The sequence below is a fragment of the Natrix helvetica genome, assembly GCF_964273705.1.
Source record: "Natrix helvetica genome assembly, chromosome: 3".
Taxonomy (NCBI): Eukaryota; Metazoa; Chordata; class Lepidosauria; order Squamata; family Natricidae; genus Natrix; species Natrix helvetica.
In genome coordinates, this window is record NC_138549.1 from 40,386,918 (window position 1) to 40,403,182 (window position 16,265).

At 40.1% G+C, this 16,265-nt stretch overlaps 1 protein-coding gene across 3 annotated transcripts in view; it reads right to left on the bottom strand.

Moving 5' to 3' along the window:
- Window positions 1-3,399: 3,399 nt before the first annotated feature.
- The window catches only part of CRLF2 (cytokine receptor like factor 2), a 39,676-nt gene continuing 26,810 nt past the window's right edge, over window positions 3,400-16,265 (bottom strand). For 2 of the 3 annotated variants that reach the window (XM_081945965.1, XM_081945964.1), the window contains 2 exons: window positions 13,111-13,231; window positions 3,400-4,190 (listed from right to left, as the gene is read on the bottom strand). In XM_081945965.1, coding sequence (XP_081802091.1) covers window positions 4,177-4,190; window positions 13,111-13,231 — 135 coding nt within the window. In that variant the 3' untranslated portion in view covers window positions 3,400-4,176. The remainder of the gene's footprint in view (window positions 4,191-13,110; window positions 13,232-16,265) is intronic. The other variant, XM_081945966.1, reaches the window with a different exon arrangement.

Genomic DNA, 16,265 nt, shown 5'->3' on the forward strand with positions numbered 1-16,265 from the left:
CCCTAACCCAATAAATCATATTAACAAACACCCAGTCCTATTGCACCAGTGTGAACATGTTACACATTGCGTCGGCCCTGCAAGTCCATCATACTACATAGTTACGATAATCAGGAGTCTGACAGCCCAGAGATAAAAACTGTTCTTCAGGCTGTTTGTGCGGCTGGCTATGCTTCTATATCTTCCTTCCCGATAGTAGGAGGATAAAGAACTGCCATCCAGGGTGTGAGTCATCCCTGAGGATTTTTCTCACTCTTCTAAGGCAACGAGCCCTAGATATCTCATCTAGTGGTATCAGAGGACAGCCCACAATGTTTTGTGCTGTGCTCACCACAAAAATTACTAAATTGTAATTTTGGATTAGAAAGATATCTGGAGAAGCTTTACCATCAGCAGCAGCAATTGAAGGAAAGCTACTAGCAAAACCATAAGCCAAAGTCTATCTATTAGTCTTTATGATCTGCAAACTCTCAAAATAGGCTTACAGCTGCGTAATCCTTATATATGAGAATAATAGTCTTTCCCAAACAGAACTGCATAAAGAAATATGTAGCAGCACATCCAGAATTAACCCTAATTGACCAGTCATTTCTGTGTACTTGCTTCATGCTGAAGTAATAGGGGTCTAACTTCTTAATCATGACAGATTTTAAAGTAACCAGTGTAGTTTTGAGGATATGACTTTTTGATCTATAATAACATATGTAATGACATTAACAGGTTAATGAAACAGCATGATTGTATAATGTCTAGAGACATGCATTGATGTCTCTGATAATTTAACCACAGAGAAAAATAAATGCTCTACTTTTTTCTATAGAAAAGAATGTGTTATCATTTTCTATGAATCAGTATGAAAATATTGAACAGACTGTACTGGTTACAATCCCTCTCCCTCTCCCTCGCTCCCTCCCTCCCTCCCTCCCTCCCTCCCTCTCTCTCTCTCTCTCTCTCTCTCTCTCTCTCTCTCTCTCATATATATATATACACAGTATGTATGTATGCATGTATGCATGCATATATACATACATACATACATATCAGTGACATGTGGTGAGGTTTATGGCTGGTGAGGCACTGACACAGTGGTGGGTTTCAAATATTTTTAGACGTGGACTTCAACTCCCAGAATTCCACAGCCAGGCATGCTCATTTCCGATTTAAAAATGACAGCATTTGTTTTTCTCCTTTACGAAATAAGTTTCCTTTTTTCATTTTCTTTTTCTTCTCCCTTCCCCTCCTTCCTCCCTCTCTCCTTTCCTGCCCCTCTCTCAGAGAGAGAGAGAGAGAGAGAGAGAGAGAGAGAGAGAGAGAGAGAGAGAGAGAGAGAGAGAGAGAAGTTTGATTGGACTATCTCTCCTACCCCCTTCCCTCTCTCACTCACTCTCAAACAAACACACACACATAAAAGTTGGATTGGATATCTTTTCCAGTGGCTTGAAAGCAGCGCTTTTTAGAGGCTTTTTTTAACAGTTAAACAGAGTCATCCACGGTGAGGCAGCAACTAGGTCAGCTTTTTCATTTTACTTTTTCTTTTCTTTTCATGATGAGAGCGGTGAAGCTGTGCCTCACTTGCCTCACCTGACTGCACGTCACTGATACACATACATACATACACACACACACACACACACACACACACACACAAAATTTTCTATAATAAATTTCCTAAGAGACTAAAAGTGGTAACAGCATCAATTGTTAACTTCCTAGTTCTGACTTGGAAGGCTATCCTGGGATTTCTTACTCAGAAATTAGAAGCTTCCAGGGCCATCATTTTAAAAAAATTAATTTTAGAAAATTGCCATTCTGCAAAATGGCAGCATTCAGCATTTTCTCTAGTTATGGAAATGTTTTTGCAAGTTATAAGCACTGTAGACATCTTTAGAAAAAATATGTTTTTTTAAAAAAAAAATAAGGATGCACTGCAGTGCTTTGTTTGATCCACTTGCTTCTCTATATAGACACACAAAGGGCAAGTTGTAGCAACTGAATTTATAAAACTTAGCAGAGACAATTTACTACTTTGCCTTCTGATAAATGGGAGTTTGTAATTGATTCATTGTTGTCATCCAAATTCTAGGACTGTGCATGTTGAAATTGAGTGCATACCCACACCCATAATGCAATGCGCCCCACCCCCCTGCACATGCGTGCATACCCCCATGCTCCCCCCCCTCACCCTCCACATGCCCCATTTTGGACCTAGCAGGCCTCCCTGATTCCTCCTGGGACCAAAAATGGGCAGTGGGGGGGTGCACCACACATCCCTCATGCTCCCCCCACCCCTGCACATGTGTACACAATCCTCCACCCCTGTGCATGCACACGGGATCCCCTTGCCCTCCCCACATGACTCCTCTGCATGCATGGCAGAGGCCCAAAAATCAGCTGGCCGGCGGGAGGTGCGTGCACATGTGTGGTGTAGCTGAGCCGGGCGACGGCTCGTATGCCTGCAGAGAGGGCTCCGCATGCCACCTGTGGCACGCATGCCATAGGTTCGTCATCACAGTTCTAGGAGAATGCTGAGAACATGCTTTTTAAAACCTGACCATTGGACCCAACTAATGATAAAAGAAAGCTTGGACATAATTACTCATTTCTAAACAACAAAATGAAGGAGGATCCAAAGTTCATTCTTGATTTTCAAAAATATTGAAGCTTCCCAAAGTCAATAAAGCAGGGGAGGTACTGTATAAAGCAGTCCAATATCCTTAGAATGAAGGAACTCATTGCAAGACAATGCACTTTCATATTAGCAAGAAACAGAAAAATAATAATAATTGCAGCTAGCTAATGAGCCATTGTGGGATTGCAACTAGAAGAAAATAAAATGCATTCGTATTTCATTATGTGAAATGAGACTGAAATATTCTAATCAAAAAGCAAATACCCCAGAACATATTCACTAGAGACAATATTCCTAAAATTCGGTGGTATCCAGGTATGGGGGATTTTTTTTTATATTCATGAATCTCACTTTAAATACTTTAATATCACTACTTTTCTGAATATATTGGATCTTTCATTATACTAATGTGGATTGGAGAATCACTAGGGTGGGGAGAAGAGAAAATAAACCTCTGCTTTTTTTTTCCTATGAAGATATCAATTAGAAATAGGGTTTACATTAACTCATTCTTTTCAAGAAATAGACCAAGGGCTTATTGATCTTCCACAAATATACCATATAGAGTACCAATGATGTTGGTTACGAACAGGACATCAAATAGATGAATTTAGCCTGGAAGTATTCCATCTACCCAGCTGAGATTTATTCTGGAATAGTGATGAGATTTTTGTCAGCATTCCAGTTGAAAAGCATGTGCTTAATTACTGAAATATATATCCCATGCCAATGAAGAGGAATCCCAAAAGCAGATGGAGAAGACCAGTAAACTTTCACTTTAATCTCTTTTGAATATCAATAATATTAAGAGCCAAGCAGTTGAGGTACACATGAATTGACTGAGTATTCAAGTTCAAAATTACAGCAGAAAGTTATAATTACAAAGACACAGTTGGTTAGAATATCATACATTCTTTAAGAAAAAAATGTATTTTTCTGTTAGAATGCCTTTCTGTGTTCTGAACTGATAAAAAGAACAAATCATTAAAAATATACACCATCAAATTGTACTAGTTTAAAGTCACCTAACTAAATAATGTTTGCATTTCCAGAGCCAAAAAGTATTTACATAGCTTCCAAAGCAAATTGTATATCATCTAGCTGAGCCATAGTAAGCATTTTTTTAATTTTACAAATAATAGCACTTCTGGGGAGCTGCATACCTGGAGAAAGTAGGAAATCTCCTAAATGCACTTGGTTGGTGAATCTTACATATAAAATTAAATGTAGCATATGAATATCTAATAGCAGTTCAGGTGAAAATATAAAATGACTAGAAAAACATAATTTAGAACAACTGCAATAACAATTGTTGTGCTTATTACAGTTGTAATCCTGATGGCTATTTGGCAAATGTAATTTAATATTTTGAAACTTCCAGGCATACAATTCACACAATGGAATGGCAAACAGTCTACAGAGAAGAAATTTTAGGAACAAAACTGAAATGATTGCAGTTCAATCGTTTGTTGTTGCTTCAGGCAGAGATTGTGAGATACCTTCTATCATATATTAAGCACCGGGATACAAATTATGCTTCTTGATTCTTAACACCAGAATGCTGTGGAGAAAAAAAAATCAACAAAAAACGAGTAATTAATTGTCTGAGTTAATCATAACTTCAGTTCAAGCCGCTTTTCAAAGTATGTGCTCAAATTTAGGATAAGGCCTTGAGAATCAAGAACCGGCACTGCTCAGGCTAGGCAAAACCACTGAGCAGCCCTATCCAAACCTCAAGATTAGAATTACAGACAGTCCCCAGGTTAAGAACATTCCCAATTCTATCTTTAGCTCAAATTTGTATGTGTCAGAACTTGTACTTACAAATGGACTGCTATTTTACTCCCATTATTAAAAATGGCGAATGGCATTGTCCTTCTCAAGCTGACAAACCACTGAATCATGTATGCTGAAGACTGCTGAAAACACATTGTATATTAAGAATATGCAGCCACAGCAGTTTCTGAAAGCAAATTATTCATATTATGTGTGTGTGTGTGTGTGTGTGTGTGTTTGTTTGTTTGTGTGTGTGTGTGTTGTATTTGTGCTGATAAATAAATAAAGGGAGACTAGTATGGATCCATTTCAAGCTATTTAGCTCACATCAGCTAGCCATATCCTTACTGGGATTTGAACCTGGGATGTGTTACATATTAGGCAGATTTGTTAGCCACAACACAAATATAAAAAGGCAACATTAAAAATAAAAATATGGGTTTCTGCCTGGATGGTTTTCTGTGATGAGCCGAAGGACAGAAAGAGGGAGGAGTGAGCTCCCTCCCATATTTGGGCATACCAGGGGTTGTAACACAGACAGACAGACAGACAGACAGACAGACAGACAAACAGACAGACAGACATACGTGTGTGTGTGTGTGTGTGTGTGTATTTGTGTTACAACCCCTGGTATGCCTAAATATGGGAGGAAGGTCACTACTCCCTCTTTCTGTCCTTCGGCTCATCACAGAAGACCATGCAGGCAGAAAACCATATTTTTATTTTTAATGTTGCCTTTTTATATTTGTGTTGTATTTGTACTGATAAATAAATAAAGGTAGACTAGTATAGATCTATTTCGAGCTAATTAGCTCTCATCAGCTAGCCTTACCCTTACTGGGATTTGAACCTGGGCTGTATTATATCTTAGGCAGGAGTCTTATCCACTAAGCTCAACTGATAAGGAGGTACTGTTTGATTAGTGATTTAGTATTTTGATGTCACTCACTAATTTGATTATATACTGAACAATATGCTAAAGGCTGTATTCGGGGTTTTTTATAAAAGCTTCAACTCCGTTCTTACTTTTGAAGACAGTCCAGACAGACAGACAGACAGACAGACAGACAGACAGCTCACTTCTCAAAATTTGCCAGCATAATTTTACTTATTGGCTAAAATGTCTCAGGGCATTTGAAACAGGAATTTAGTATACTGCATATGGTGAGATATATTAGTTCAAATAATACTTTGTTTACTCCAGAAATGGGGTCTTCAGAGATCTATTTTTACCAGAGACATCATTATGGTTAAAAAGGAGCTTAAGATTCACATTATAGATTCATCTCTGCAGAATGATTTTGTTTTGCTTAGGGCCATAAAGTTAGTCTCTTGGTATGACTTACTTAAATATATTCTGAACCCATAGGATTATCTCGTCAGAATTAAAAAGTTCAGTTTGTGAAGTGTACTTCTCCTTAAACTAATAAAACTAAACTAAATGAAACTAAACTAATTGATGCCTCCTACATTTTTGGAAGGAAGGTTTACCAAGATCTCTGGTTATTTGTGTTCATTTATCCCTGTGGGCTAGACCTGGTAGGGATTCTTTTTCAGTATTTATTTAATTGTCCTTTGTATCTGGGAAATCTACATTAGAGAATTCCCCTAACTCTCCTTTTTATTCAATGAATTATATAAATTGGGATTCCGTTGTTCACAGTAGTAATCGCCTGTGCAGTAGAGAAGCAAGATTCATTCTGTTCAATTAACATGTTATGCTGGTTTAATATAGTAACCATGGCTATGTCTTCAAACCAGCATATTACAGATTCAGAATAAAATGTATTACAGTACATGTATGGCCCACTTTGTGCGCGTGTACGTGTGTACCAAGAGCTATAATAGTTGTCTCCTAAAAAGAGGCAGGATCTGCTTCATTTAACAACTAAGTTACCATCCCAATTTGGGTCACTAAATGAGAACTACTTGTAGCCTCACAGTTCCAATCCTTAATAGGGGGCTTCCCAGAAATTTACATTTCCAAGAAAATATATCGGCATTGAGCGATACAGTGATTGCCAATGCTTACTGAAGCTGAGCAATTGTATGATTTTTTAGCTGAAGGTGCTGCTAGTATTCACCATCAAGAAATGTTTCTAGAAAGGAGGGAATGCATGTGGATGGGATTCAATAATGTAATGGTGACAATGCAAGGTAGAAGCACATTGGTAGCAAACAAATAAATGGGCCAGCCTGTGTGCTCTGCTGCAGAATATAAGACCCAGGAGTTACACAAATATGCAAGGTGCTGATGCAAAGCCTGAAATAATGGCAATAGAGCACATATTTTCTTAATCGATAAATCTTTACTGTTTGTTTCAAATATCTCACCTAGTTCTGATAGTCTGAACCATATTTTTTGGACTATAAGATGCTCCGGACTACAAGGCGCACTTAACTTTGGGGGAGGAAAACAAGAAAAAAAAATCTGCCTCTGCCTCCCAGCAGTTGGCCTCCTTGCAGCAATCAGCAAACAGTCTGGTCAGCTTCAGTACAGCCTGATTTAGCACGAAGAAGCTGATTGGCAGTTGGATTTGCCTCCCGGAATACTGTCTATCAGCTGTCCCAGGTTGTGGGGATTGCCACCGCCAATTGCTGCCATCACTGCCCATTGCTGCTGCCACCTATCACTGCCTTTGTGTGTCGCATTTTCGGCCATGCATCCCATTTTTGGCCTCCGCATGCCCCATTTTCAGCAGTGGGGATAGGCAGCACTGGCAGCAATCCCCACTGCCTGGAACAGGTCAAAAATGGGGTGCATAGAGGCCAAAAATGGGGCACAAGGAGGCTGAAAACAGGACACACAGAGGTGGCAATAGGCGGCAGCGGTGATGGGCGGCAATGGTGGTGGTGGCAATCCCCACAGCTGGGAACAGTTGATAGGCATATTCCAGGAGGCAGATCCAACCACCAATCAGCTGCTCGTGCTAAATCAAGCTGTGCTGAAGCTGACCAGGATGTTTGCTGTTTGCTGGAATGAGGCAAATTGCTGGAAGGCAAAAGCTGAAGGGTGGGGGCCAGAGGGTGGGCAGGGCTTCAGCAACATTTGCTCTATAAGACACACAGACATTTCCACCCACTTATAATAATTTATTTTTCTTAAGAAAAAGGCCTTCACAATTCAGGTTGATTGATCTTGGATCCTATTATTGTAAAGGAAGAAAAAAAGCATATTGTTATACATTTTTTTCTGTATCATGGCTACTTTGTGGGGTCCTTTACGCTCTTTGAGATTGGTTATTTTCTTGCAGATGTTTCATTACCCAACTAGGTAACACCCGCAGTGCTAGAAGAGAGTGAGGTTTGCTTTGTTTATATACAAGTTGTTAGCCCTCATGCTGACATTCACGGGGTAGCAGCTTTCCTGCAGGGACGCTACCTCCCAATCTCAGTGAGGTTTTCCATGCCGCCATCACCAACGCTGCCAATGCCGCAGCCACTCAGCCATGCTTACACGCCACCAACACCGACGCTGCCACTAATGCCGCTGGGGCCGCCATTGAAGCCCTTCCCCTCATCTCTCTGGTGTCGGCGGAGCCTGTTAGATCCTCCTGGACAGTAACTGCACTTCAGAGCCTACTCTGAAGTGTAGCTGCCTACTCTGAAGTAACTCTTCTACTTGGGTGCAGCCAATAAGGAAGGGGCAATGATGACACTGAGTGGGGGTGTGGCTGAGGGTCATGGTGATTGGTGCTGGTGATTAGGGGTATAATTTGGGTAATTGGGTGGATTTGTGGGTGGAAGTGGGCGGGATAATGGTATATCTACGATGATAGGGTTAACTTTGTTAGAACTGACTTGGATTTGCTTATCTTTGTATCATAGTCATTTAGTGCTGGTTATCACATAGTTTCTTAGATAGAGATACAGTTTTCCACCAAACAAACTGGCTCTCTGTTTATTTTGAACATGAATGCTGAACGTGATCCAAGTAGCTTTCCCTTTCAGTGTTGGTAGAATTCTTGGTAGTTCCTTGGCTGGGGTATTGTTTACTGCTTGTTTGTGTAACTAATGTTAATCATGGTATTAATATCTGCTTAGCTGGATGTTAATTGCTGGTGAGGAAGTGTTTGGTCTTTTTGTTTCCTTTTTAGCTTTTTGATTGTCTCTTTGAATGGTATGCAGATGTCTATGTGCCAGACTTCCAAGAATTCTCTAGCTTTTTTGGACTTAGCTCGGTCAAGGATGCTCACAGTTTCTCAGTTGAAACTATGGTTAACTCTGTTTTATGTGTTGCACAATTAATGAGTTTTCATCATGCTTTCTGATTGCCAGTTGAGTCATGGATGCCCTCTGATAGTCCTTTGCCTGTCTAGCCTACAATGCAGGACTTACACATGGAGATGACTCCTTGAGGTACTTCTTGAGGTACTGAGTCTTTTGGTTTATTTAAGATGTTTGGGAGGGCTTTAGCTGGTTTGCATGCTATAGAGATGCCATGTGGTTGCAATAGTCTGTTGATTGTTTCTGAGATGTTTTTAACATATGGCAGTGTTATACTGTAGTTTTCATAGCATGGGTGTACTGTAGTGGGCTGAGTGGTCAGGCATCTTTTGATAAAGTTGTGAAGATATCCATTTTGTTCGAAGATGTGATACAGACAAACTGTTTCCCTTTCCTGATGTTCAAGATTGTTCCAGTGAGGCAGGGGCTCATGTAAATCGTGTTCTTACACAGCTTCTCTTTGAGGTTGGCTTGTTACTGCAGTAGTGGGATATTTGGTTAGTGCAGGTTTTACGAACAAGCTAAAAGTATAGCCTAGTTTGCCTCCATTATCTCTGCTGATGATGTCTAGGAATGGTAGTGTGTTGCGTTTTCTTTCTTCTACTGCAATTTTATTCCTTTAAAGATGTTGATAGTTTCATGTGTCTTCTCTGCTTGACCCTCTTCTATTATGAAAAAGGTTTCATCTGCTTACCAAATCCATACTTTTGATTGTATGCATGAGGGTACAGTGGTTTCTAGACATTGCATTACAGTCTCTGCTATGAGTCCTGAAATTAGTGTTCCTCTGATTTGTTGGTATATTTGTTCATCAAACTGAAAGTAGGTAGTAAGGCCCATGAGGAGGTCCATGACTCTGGGTATTTCAGTCTTAGTATATTACTCACCGGAAAGCAACACCCAAAGAAGCAGAGCTTAACACCAGGATTAATATCAACCAACAACCAAGCAAGGAACTACCTAAAACACAACCAATCAATCAGAATAGAGTTAGAGGGGACCTTGGAGGTCTTCTAGTCCAACCCTCTGCTCAAGCTGGAGACCTTATACCATTTCAGATAGGTGGTTGTCCAGTCTTTTCTTAAAAACACCCAATAATGAAGCACATACAACTTATGAAGGCAAGCTGTTCCACTTGCTAATTGTCCTCACTATTAAGAAGTTTTTCCTTAATTCCAAGTTGCTTCTCTCCTTGATTAGTTTCCATCCATTGTTTCTTGTCTTGTCTTCTGGTGCTTTGGAAAATAAGTTGATCCCCTCTTCTTTGTGGTCACCCTTCAAATAATGGAATACTGCTATCATGTCAGTCCCTAGTCCTTCTTTTCTCTAGACTGGCCATACTGAACCCCTGCAACAGTTCTTCATATGTTTTATATCCAGGCCCTTAATCATCTTAGTTGGTCTTCTTTGCACTTTTTTTCCAAAGTCTCAACACCTTTTTTGTAGTTTATTGACCAAAACTGGATGCAGTATTCCAGGTGTGGTCTTACTAAAGATTTTTAAAGTGTTATTAATACTTCACATGGTTTTTATTCTATGCCTCTGTTTATACAACCAAGGATTGTATTAGCATTTTGCACTACTGCTGCACACTATTGGTTCATGTTTAAGTGATCGTCCACTAGGACTCCAAGGTCTCTCTCACAATTACTGTTTTTGAGCCAGGTTTGTATTACATTTGGTTTTTCCTACCTACCGTGTTTCCCCGAAAATACGACAGGGGCTTATTTTCTTTTGCCCCACGAAATATGCCCTTGGGCTTATTATCAGGGAGGGCTTATTGTTTTGGGGCTGCCGGGCGGCTGCTCCCTTGTGAACTGGCTCCCGAAGAGCCGGGCACAGCCTCAGGGGTGAAGCAGCCATGAGGTAACCATGCCCACGAGCAGCCATCCGGCAAATCCCCTCTCCAGCCGGGAAGAGCGCCATTCACTGACCTAGGGGGTAATCCCTAAGGTGCCAAGCCATGTGGCGCTCTGCCCACCCCCCAGCTCCTGCGGCTTGGCACATTCGGGATACCCCCTAGGTCAGTGCATGGAGCTCTGCCCGGCTGGAGAAGGGGGTTGCGCGAGTGCCTGTTCCGCCCGCAACCTCACCAAGCCCTTGCGCAGCTCTCCCAGGCCACCGCCGCTGGCTGCTGCTGCCCACCGCCGCACGCCGCCGCCCCGCCCCGCGCATAACTTGCAAACTCCAAAACTCGGGGCCGAGTCTTTTAGCATTGGCCGCTCTAGGAGTGCTCTCTATGGTGGGCCGGCTGCTGGAAGACTCTGTCCGAAAGACTCTCTGTCTGGCAGCCGGCCCACCATAGAGAGCACTCCTAGAGCGGCCGATGCTGAAAGCCTCGGCCCCGAGTTTTGGAGTTTGGAAGTTATGCGCGGAGCGGAGCGGGGCGGCGGCGGCGGGCAGCAGCAGCCAGCGGCGGTGGCCTAGGGAGCCAGTTCACAAGGGAGCAGCCGCCCGGCAACTCTCCCCTTCGGCCAGGCAGAATGGCACTCCCCAACCTAGCGGTATCCCGAAGGCAGCAAGCAACGTGAGCGCTCCCCCCCCGGCTCCTGGACTTGGCGCTTTCGGAATAACGCTAGGTCAGTGAGCGGTGCTCTGCCTGGCCGGAGGGGGGTTTATTTTCAGGGTTGGGCTTATATTTTTGCCCACGCGAAAAATGTGGCAAGGGTTTAGTTTCGGGACATGTTGTATTTTCGGGGAAACACGGTAGGTGTAAAACTTCACTTTTCTCCACATTAAATTTCATGTTGTTGGATAGGATCTATTGTTCAAATCTGTCAAGAACTTTTTGGATCCTGAGCTTGTCTTCTGGGGTGTTGGCTATTCCTGCCAACTTAGTGTCATCTGCAAATTTGATGAGTTCCCCTTCTAGTCCCTCATCTAAATCATTTATGACGATATTGAAGAGTACTGGGCATAAGACAGAACATTGTGGTACTCCACTGCTTATTTCCGTCCTTGTAGATGTAGTAGCATTAAGAACTATTCACTGAGCATGGTTTGTCATCCAGTTACAAATTCATCCAATGGTGATTCTGTATTTTTCATATTTTTCTAGTTTACCAAGAAGTACTGTAGGTTGTAGTCTACTTTGTTGAATGCCTTGCTGAAGTTACTGTATGTTTTTGGAAGGTTGGGCTATAGCAGCGATGGCGAACCTTTTTTGGCTCGCGTGCCATAAGTGAGGAGAGCGCAGGGGGGGTAGTATGCAGGCGTGCCGTACCCATAATGCAATGTGCGAACCCTCCAGTGTGCACTACAGGCGAGACCCCCCATTTTTTGCATGCTTTTTTTTGCCTTCCCCAGGCTCCAGAGGCTTTATAGGAGCCTGTGGAGGGCAAAAACAGCCTCCCCCGCCCTCCCGGAAGCCTCAGGATGTTTCAGGGACCTTTAGGACGCAGTCAAAATGAACCTCCGAGCAAACCAGAAGTCCGTTTCTGAACTTCCGGTTTGCCCATAGGGCTGGTTTTTTTCACCCCGGAGGCTTCAGGGAAGCTCATGGGGCCTCCGGAGGGCCTCCGGGGGGGCAGGGGAGGCTCTTTTCACCCTCCCCAGGCTCCTATAAAAGCTCTGGAGCCTGGGGAAGGCGAAAAATGGCTTTAAAAGGGTGAACTCAGCTGGCCAGCGCGCACATGTGTGCTGGCCAGCTGACAGGGCAGCGCCTCGCATGCCCTGACAAATGGCTTTGTGTGCCATCTATGGCACGCATGCCATAGGTTTGCCATCACTGGGCTATAGTTTCTTTTTGTGTGAAGACTGATGCAAAGAATGAGTTAAGCAGCTCTGCTTTCTCTCTACTGCCTGCTATTTCCTTGCCATCTTCTCTCTTTAGTGGACCAACTGTTTCCTTTATTTTTTCTTGTTATTTATTTAACAATTTATTTATATGTTGAAATAAACTTTTTTGTTATTAGCCTTGTCTTTTCTTGCAAGTCTAGGAAGCCAAATTTATGTTGACAACACCAGTTTTTAAGACAGTGGTTTGTTTCTAAAATTCTTTGCTCCCTCATTGGATATTGGCCTTTTATTCCAACACTGGACAGACCACTTGTATATAAATAGAGCAAACCCCACTCTCTTCTATCACTTACGATCTTACCTAATTGTACAATGAAATGTCTGCAAGAAAATAGCCAAGCTCTAAGAGCACCAAGGACCCCCAGTTCATCCCTGAACTACAAATATTCTATTCTATTGGTACATGGATACTTTAATATACCTGTATCATGTCTGCATTTCTATTCCTTTTAATAAGCCCAGATAAGGAATTTGTTACAACTATTCTTTATGCGAGTTGTTCTCTTCTGCAACATTCCCATTTTTTAAACACTAGCATTGCTTCACTAACAGTTGATGTAATTTGGCATTATAAATTGCTATGTTCAGTTCATAAGTTTAATTTCAAACAAAAGCTGTAATTTAAGTTAGAAAAGGGCAATACAGCCTCCATATTCATATACTGGATTTCAAAAACATACCTTTGGCTTCCATTTTAGCTTGTTGGAGTTCTTCCTCTTTTTCCTCTTCAATCATACATTCTTTTTCTATACGCTCTAACTGTGTTTCAGGCAGCACATTCTCAGTTTTATTAATCCACTCCTTGGGGGGAAAAAATCACCAACTGATTACCATGATTTCTTAAATGGTATCTTCGAGGCATGTTAACTGGTAATAAAAAGTAAAGTCCCTTTGGAACTAATATTTGATTTCTAGTGATGTCATGCTCATGTCTATGTAGATGTGAGTGATTTGTCTTTCTTGTCCCAAGATGTATTTCCGACTTCTTGATTGAACTTATATCCTTTGTATGTCCAGTCTATCACTCACAGTCTAAGCAGATTTGCTTCAGCTTAGCTTTTTAGACAAGTCAAGATCAACAAGGTGCTGTTACTACATGGAATATTCAGATAGGGGAGACATGATAGCATTGTTCCAATATCTCAGGGGTTGCCACAAAGAAGAGGGAGTCAAACTATTCTCCAAGGCACCTGAGGGTAGAACAAGAAGCAATGGGTGGAAACTAATCAAGGAGAGAAGCAACTTAGAACTGAGGAGAAATTTCCTGACAGTTAGAACAATTAATCAGTGGAACAGCTTGCCTCTAGAAGTTGTGAATGCCCCAACACTGGAAGTCTTTAAGAAGATGTTGGATAGCCATTTGTCTGAAAGGGTATAGGGTTTCCTGCCTAGGCAGGGGGTTGGACTAGAAGATCTCCAAGGTCCCTTCCAACTCTACTATTGTATTGTATTGTATAGCATAGCCTTCCCTAATCTTTGATCATTTTTGTATGCATGTACAGTATGTATGTATTTTTATCCTGCCTTTACTGTTTTTATAAATAACAAACATGATCCTTCCTGTTCCTATTTTCCCAACAACAATAATCCTGTGAGGTGAGTTGTGCTGAGAGACAGTGATTTGCCCAAAATGACCTACTTGCCTTTAACATTTGACTACAATTCTTAACAATTGTGATCATTGGACCTAAAGGGCAGGTTATGTGAATCATAGTCTAAAATGTTTAGAATAATCGCAAGTCTTCTAGCCATGGTAAAACTAATGAGATCTCCTTGGTCAGATAGAATAGCAACAGTTTGGAAAGTATCATATTAAATATGTCATATTTATATTAAATAAAATATTAATATTATATATAAACATATTAAATAAAAATACCTGTTTCATTTATGGCACAGTTCAAAATGTAACAAAACCAAAAATGTTTATAACCATTAGAAATAAACTTTCAGAACATACAGACATTTATTATGACTGATAGCACTGAAACACTGATCAGGGATGGGTAAATTTTGGCTTCTTTCAGTTTCTCGTTTTTTGTGAATATGACCAAATATAGGTGTTTATAAATTATTTTTATCAGATTATGAAATTTATGAGAAAAAATGTACCAAATTTTCCCAACTTTACCATGCTTTGGATCCCAGATTTTTTTTACATATTTTATGTAACAATGATAGTTACCCCTATGATAAGCAACATCGACGCTAATACATCAATTCAGGGGTTTATTCAAAGGGATGGAGTGTTATTTCATATTGATAATGCCCTTTCCTGAACATAGTGATTCTTGCTGTCAATGACTGAATATGAAAAGTAATGAATTAATTCACTACCAAAAAATATATGTGGTATATTTAATTTTAACACACAAACACACACACACACATATATTCAATGCATATATATGTATGTATGTATGTATGTATGTATGTATGTATGTATGTATGTATGTATGTATTTGTGTTACAACCCCTGGTATGACTAAATATGGGAGGAAGTATAGCTAATACCCTTACTGGGATTTGATGGCTAGCTGATGAGAGCTAATTAGCTCGAAATAGATCTATACTAGTCTCCTTTTATTTATTTATCAGTACAAATACAAGATAAATATAAAAAGGCAACATTAAAAATAAAAATATGGTTTTCTGCCTGCATGGTCTTCTGTGATAAGCCGAAGGACAGAAAGAGGGAGTAGTGACCTTCCTCCCATATTTAGTCATACCAGGGGTTGTAACACAAATACATACCTATTTCCCTGGCTCAACTGATAAGGAAGAGAGCCCGTGGCTTAGTGGCTAAGACTCCTACCTAAGATATATACAGCCCGGGTTCAAATCCCAGTAAGGGTATGGCTAGCTGATGAGAGCTAATTAGCTCGAAATAGATCTATACTAGTCTCCCTTTATTTATTTATCAGTACAAATACAACATAAATATAAATATAAATATAAATATAAATATAAATATAAATATAAATATAAATATAAATATAAATATAAATATAAATATAAATATAAATATAAATATAAATATAAATATATATGTGTGTGTGTGTGTGTGTGTGTTGTATTTGTGCTGATAAAATTTGGTCATACCAGGGGTTGTAACACAAACATATATATATATATATATATATGATTGTTTTAATATATGCATTGTTTTATTGGATAATCATATGCTACCCAGAGTAACCTTAGGTAAACCGGATAGCCATATAAATATAATTCATAAATGTTAAATAAAAATAAAACTTAATTTCTTGTTCACAACAACTTGCCAATACTGCCAGCAGTTAGTTAGGATGAAAAATTGGATGGCCATTAGGTAAAATGAATAATAAAATTAAGGATCTCTTTTAACCCTGAACCTTTCCCCCATTCCCAATGTTTCAAAGGACATTTTGATTTCTTGTCATTGAAATTGATATTCTTTGTATTTCTACTTTCTCTTTAAAAGTATGAAAAATTTCACCTACATCCTCCCATGTTGGTACAACTGGTCTGAAGCAGTTTGGAGCAATAGCTGCATGCAATCTAGTAACTGAAGTGGAATGAATTCAGATCAAGCGATCCAAACAAAATAAACAAAAATCTGTTCTGAATTAACTTGCTCTGCCTTATGAAATCTGAGACTACTCTGAGGCATATCCTCTATTTTTTATCTATTGGGATATATAATTTGTCCCAGTAATTGATGCATCATATTAAGAATATCATATAGCTTAATAATTAATACTTTTGGTGTAAGGTCACCAGGGCTAGAAAACCAGTTGATGGCACACAATCAATCAATTTAGTTTTATCTATTTTACATATTTTAATTCTACTT